Consider the following 6486-nt stretch of genomic DNA (forward strand, 5'->3'; position numbering starts at 1 on the left):
ATTATCTTCTTTTATCTTATTTATCTTGTTCTATCTTATTTTATCTTATTGTATCTTATTTTATCTTATTTTATCTTTATAATGCCTCAGCAAGACGTAATGCCCCAAAAATGCCCTAGTAATGCCCGGTAATGCCACAAATCTGTACACCACAATGCCCTCAGCGGTTTCCCCCTCGCCCAGCAAGGTCTAATGCCCAAACTAATGCCGAAAAAATGCCTAGTAACGCCGCAAATCTGTACACCACAATGCCCTCGGCGGTTTCCCCCTCGCATACTCCCTCCGTAGTGCCAACCTCCGGTTGGCAGCAGTCGAGAGTGCAAAATGTGTAAACCGTTAATAATTTTATTCATCTTATAATTAAACATTAATGTATTTGTAATAAAGGGAGCTACGTCACATTCACGTATACATGATATTAAAAAAATGTTAATAAGTTTTTTCATACTTCGTTAATCAGTTTTATTTGCTGATACGACTTCCACGCGGAATGATCTGCCATTTTTCAAGTGCGCGGTTTCAGGATTTACCTCAAAATTAAGTTTTACGTATATAAATACGAAACTTAATTTTGAGGCAAATATGTATATGTATATATAGAATCTGCAAGTTAACGCGGGGAGGTGTTTTTTTTTTACGGGTGAAGTCGTTATGATCCTATAGTTTTTATGGAAGCAATTTGCATGCAGAGCGTAGAGTGGCGCGTTGTGCCACGAGACTGAACTTCTCGGGGTCAATTTAAAAATCCCGGTTCATTATTTTGCGAAACACGACGTAGATCGGCGCGAGCGAAACTACCGCGCATCGCGAAAAAGCGGCTTCCTCTCACTTCCCGTTTACGTGGAAATGACGACATTTCTTGGGTGATGTGCGGAGACGCCACGGGATTTCTCGCGAGCCATACGGAAAGATACGATTTGAATAGTCGAGTTTTGGCAGTATCGACATCTATGAAATCAGAATAAATGGGAACCTCATTCGAAATAAACGATTTCACACAAGTGAAAACCCACAAGCGACGCTCGTACAAGAAATACGTTTCGTAGCGTAAACTCGTGCCGTGTATCTTTACACGGTTTCAGAGAGACAATAATTTCAGAGAGCCTTAAGCCCAACTTACAATGTGCTCTTGGCGTCTAGAAAATTCTATTTTATATCAGCAAGTCAGAACGCTTTGAAAACTTTGTCGACAACGTACGATTGTACAAGAGGCAAAGGGCACATTGTAGATTAGACTTTAGATTATCTCAGTACGGCCGAGTCGATCCTGAAAGATCCATAGTATATATTCACTAAACTGAAAGGAAAACTCACCTCTTTCACTTTGTCCCTTCGTTGCCTGGCGATGTGGTCCTTATCCTCCCCGCCGACGATTAATGGCAGCTTATCCGCAGGCGCTGGTGGCACTGTCACCACAACCGTTTCTTCCTTGTGCACTATCAACGATGAGGAACTACTTGTACGCACTCGCGATTCACCCATGTCCGGTTTCTCTAATGTTTTTTGTTGCTGATACTCCTCGTCGATTTTCGCCTAGAAATTCGGCGCGTAATTGAGGTGCGTTCCGCAATATCGTTTCAGATGGCATGCGAGAATCGTTCAATACACATTTAATTTGCAACTACTAATAAACGCGGCATGTAATCGCGTCGAAATGCGCGGGTATTATATTTGTACGTTCAGACTTGGATTCATTGAAAAGTTGGACAAGCAATCGTACGTATTTTTATGCACGAAGGTAGAAATCAACGGCTTTAATTCAATCACAAAGCTATTTGCGCAAAGTAAAAATACCGAGTAGAAGAACAAATTATAATAAACATGCATCCCTAATTATATTTAAAGATTTTTTACTTTTCAAATTTACTTTCCACCAACTCTATGCAAATTATGCTCATTTATATTTATCTCCTTAGTAAAAGTATTGGCCAAGTCTATTCATATATTCACATGCATATCTACGACAATAACTGAGAAACAGACTGACAGCGCTTTAATGAAATGATTTTAATTAAAAGGCTGTTTATGTCAGTATATGGTTTAAACGCGCGCGGCACAACAAACTTATTGAATTTGCATGACCGGCTCCACTATCTCTAGTTCGTAATACCGGCGATAGCGATGCAAATGCGTATTACTGATTGTTGCTGAAGCACTGTTAGTCGACGATACGACGCGAAAGACCACGTTTAAAAATTTGCAATTTAAAACATCAATGCTGCTTTCAATTAAGATATAAATAAAAAGTAAGCTTTAACTTTCGCCATTCCATTTCAATTATTATCAGGCGTATATGAATTTTTAGTTCCTATTCTTATTCGTTTCAGTATCTTTAAATTACACGTAGCTCATAATTGGTATCTCTTGTTTCTACTGTTCGTCAAACCGTTTATCGCACCTCCGAAAAACATGTACGTGTAAATCAATGCAAGTGTTATATGTGAGTGCCCGCGGTTTGGGCTCGAGTTCGTAGATTTGCCAAACGATTATGCGGATCGGTCTTTTCTACGGGAACGAAAACCAATGCATTTTTCGCGTAGACCACGCATGCTATCTGCAACCTAGATTTCACGGAAGTACACTCATTTTCGCCTCGTTCACCTCTGAACAAACGCTCTCGAACGCCTTCCCGTTACAAGAAAAAGAAGGAAACACGCGCGGACTACTTTCCCATGGAATAAGGCAGTGCCGTTGAATCTCATTATTAATTTCATTTCCACGGGATTGTAAAACGTCGATACCTCGAGAAAACGTTGTGAAACAAAGATTGTCGGAACAGCGACCGTGTAGATACAAGTATTTTTAAATAAATATTCTACGTGTCTCCGCCTTACGTGTCCCGGTAATTGTTTCACGGTAACTGCTCAGTGCGGAGCACTATTTATATGCGTATTCATCCCGCAACGCACGTGCACGATAATGCTATTTATATTATCGCGGGACACTTCCTTTCGCACGTTCAAGTTACGTCGCTCCGATAGATTGCATTTCACTCCGTTCGCGCGTCTTTATCCGATTCGCTTCCCACGTTCCAAGACGCGGAATAAATGCAAAGGACAAACGACGTCGCACTCTACCAGATTCAGGCCCGTTTTCACCAACGTCGTTTAACTTCGATCCTACAATTGGTTTAATTCCTTCTTTGTCTCTTTCTAAGTTCCAGAAAGAGACCAAAGATGATTCAACCTAGTAAGATCAAGATTGAACGACGTGGGTAAAAATCGGGGTTGGTCTCCGATACCTCGGTTTTCGAGCAGCGAATTATGATATCGCCAGCCACGTTGGTGCAATTTACTGTAGGATTCGATCGGGATTCTTTAAAAAAATCGATCGCGACCTTTGATTTGTGACAAAACCGTGTAACGCGCGTGTAACACGAGTCCTGGACGTTATTTCCTGTGAAAAGAGAAAAGAACGACGGAGCGGAAATAACAATGGGACGAGTCGCGCGTACGAACGGAATAAATCGTACTTGCCGCATACAATTCTAATAGCACGCTTATCTGCTTCAATTAACGGACAAAAATTTCAATTTACATAAATTTTGTCGAGAGCGTAAATTCATCATGCAGAATCCGTCCTACACGGACTTGTTAATCCGAATCCACGTTAAATTCAATACCGCTCGATAAAATTTTTCAACCGTTATTTAACTTTTTCTCTCGTTCTTGCTTCAACGAAACTGTATCTTCAAATATTATTTAGAATAAGGCTGGTATTACATTTGTCGTACGACAAATTGTTCAAGAGCGTCGATTGGCTGCTGAATAAAAAAATTTCTCAGATACTCGAGAATTTTACTATCCTGCAGCCAATCAACACACTTGAAAAATTTGTCGCGCGACGAATGTAACGCCAACCCGACGGGAAAACCGCTGACCAAAATCTTGTACAACAATGCCCACTAATTCCCAAAACATGCCTAGTAATGCCTAGTAATGCCCAGTAATGCCACAAATCTGTACACCGCAATGCCCTCAGCGATTACGCCCTCGTAATGCCCTAACAAGGCCTAATGCCCAAACTAATGCCCAAAAAATGCCTAGTAATGCCTAGTGATGCCCAGTAATGCCTAGTAATGCCCAGTAATGCCGCAAATCTGTACACCACAATGCCCTAAGTGGTTTTCTCCTCGTAATGCCCCAACCAGGCCTAATGCCCAAACTAATGCCCCAAAAAATGCCTAGTAATGCCTAACAATGCCCAGTAATGCCTAGTAATGCCCAGTAATGCCGCAAATCTGTACACCACAATGCCCTAAGCGGTTATCTCCTCGTAATGCCCCAACAAGGCCTAATGCCCAAACTAATGCCCAAAAAATGCCTAGTAATGCCTAGCAATGCCCAGTAGTGCCGCAAATCTGTACAGCACAAGGCCCTCAGCGGTTTCCCCCTCGCACCAGCCTGACTCGTTGGAAATGAGCAATCGCGTTTAGACAGAATATTCGGTCGCTACTGGATTCGCGGATTGATTTTGACTTTCGGAAAATTTTCAAAGTAATTTTGACCAAACGTGATCCCGCGTCCAGGCGCCGCGATGCCCCGGACATGCGTCGCCGTACAAGGGCAAGATCGCCGCGCGACCTCGCGCGACCTTGCGCGACCCACTCACGTTGAGTGGAAGAAAGAGAGCGCGAGCGAAACGGGAGTTTCTCGACGTTGGCGCGCACGGCAAAACGCGAAAGATATCCGGTATCACACTGTCTCCGTTTACCGAGCAAAATCGGGTCGACTTTGACCCCATTTTGCTCGTTACCAGCGATCGAGCAACTTGCGCGAGATCCCGCTTCAAAGCGCGTCTGCACTCGGCGGATCGTAGGAATCGTAGAAAACGAACAGTGCAAAAGGACTGCGCGCTAAGCTCGAATAATCGTCGAGCGAGATCAATCGATTCTCGGGCGTCGTCTTCAATATGTGAGAATAGACGTTCGAGTCTCAAGACGCGCGCATAGGGGCGCAAAAGGATTAACAGCTTAAATAGCGTCTGAACCGAGAGGTAAACCGCTGACCAAAATCACGTACTTCATCTTATTATCTTCTTTTATCTCGTTTAACTTGTATTATCTTATTTTATCTTTATAACGCCCTGGCGAGGTCTAATGGCCAAACTAATGCCCGAAAATGCTTAGCAATGCAGCAAATCTGTACACAACAATGCCCTCAGCGGTTTGCCCCTCGATCTGAACGCGACCGACGATCGTATGAATCCTGCCAGCTGTTGATGGCGACACCACAACACGCGCGCTCGATGACCTCGGTGAACCATTTACTACTGAACGTTGTCATTAATCGACGTCAATACCAAACGCTCGCGCATCCGCGTGGCATCCGGCCCGCCCTTGTCTCGAACGGTGGATCGCCCATTGAGACGGAATCGTGAACGAAGTGACAGCGCGCGGAGTCCGCGCACGTGCGTCAGCCATGTACGTTACAATGGCCGTATGTAAACAAACGGAGCACCTCGCGCAACCGGACCGTGTCGCCCTCCCTGCCGCGCCGCGCTCTCCAGCGAGACGGTGCTGGTTCACCAGGGGTGGCACGACGATGTCGCGGGAGCGAGGAGTTTGACGAGGAAACTTGGGCGAGGCGTTCGAGAGAGAGTCGAGTCGAACGAGAGAGAGAGAGAGCGCGAGAGCGAGAGAGGGGGAAAGAGAAAGATCGATTTGACGCGAGCGCGAGTTCACACCTGCAGCTTCTGTTTGTCCTCGACGAGATGCACGTCCTGGTGATCGCTGCCCTCGTGGCCCGGCGGCACCGCGTTCGGGTGCCCGATCGCGGACGAGCGCGAGTCCTTGGTGTCCCCGGAGGCGCGCGGCGGGACCGGCAGCAGCAGCTCCGGTCCGGCCTTCTGCATGCTTTGGTACACGCGGTAGACGCTCTTGACGGCGGCGCCGCCGGTGCGGAAGTCCGGCAGGTAGAAGAACGCGCCGAAGCACACGACGCCGAACGTCATGAAGACAAGTAGGATCAGGTACTTCTCGCGCGGACGGAAGGACCGTCTCGTGAACAACGGCACCGGTACGCCGTTCGCGAGGCGCTGGTACGACGGCAGCACGCCGGTCGACGCGCTCATTTTACCGCGACACCCCGACACACGTGCAACGCGCCGCGGCACTTGATCACCACCCCCGGCGTTGGCGGACACGCGAAAACTCGAGCACCCGTGCGCGTTTCGCACCCGTGGCCGTCCTCAGCCGTCATACGCCATTACGAATCGAGCACCACCTGCGTGCGGCAATTGACATCTCGCGACTGCTCGCGAGCGCCGATCAGCTGACGTGGCGCGCGCGGGAAACTGCGCCGGGGCTGTCAACGCCGCTACGCCCGCGAGAGCGACGCGAGCGACATCTGCCAAACGCGCGGGAGTCGACTTACCGTTGATCGGTGCGCGGGGACCACTTCACGCTTGTAGAGCTGAAATTTTTCTTCGAAGATTCGAAGCTTCGTAGAAATTATTCGAGAATTGAAGTTTTCGAATTCTTCGAAG

The 6486-nt window shown here is 46.8% G+C and overlaps 1 protein-coding gene across 3 annotated transcripts in view; it reads right to left on the minus strand.

Annotated features, from left to right (window-relative positions):
- LOC105559968 overlaps positions 1 to 6251 on the minus strand; it is a 427615-nt gene extending 421364 nt beyond the window's left edge. For all 3 annotated transcript variants that reach the window (XM_012008659.1, XM_012008663.1, XM_012008662.1), the window contains exons 1-2: positions 5686 to 6251; positions 1315 to 1533 (exon numbers count right to left, since the gene is read on the minus strand). In XM_012008659.1, the coding sequence (XP_011864049.1) occupies positions 1315 to 1533; positions 5686 to 6072 (606 nt within the window). In that variant the 5' untranslated portion in view covers positions 6073 to 6251. The remainder of the gene's footprint in view (positions 1 to 1314; positions 1534 to 5685) is intronic.
- Positions 6252 to 6486: the final 235 nt, after the last annotated feature.

This window comes from Vollenhovia emeryi, unplaced genomic scaffold, assembly GCF_000949405.1.
Source record: "Vollenhovia emeryi isolate VEMERY1.0 unplaced genomic scaffold, V.emery_V1.0 DF939247.1, whole genome shotgun sequence".
NCBI lineage: Eukaryota > Metazoa > Arthropoda > Insecta > Hymenoptera > Formicidae > Vollenhovia > Vollenhovia emeryi.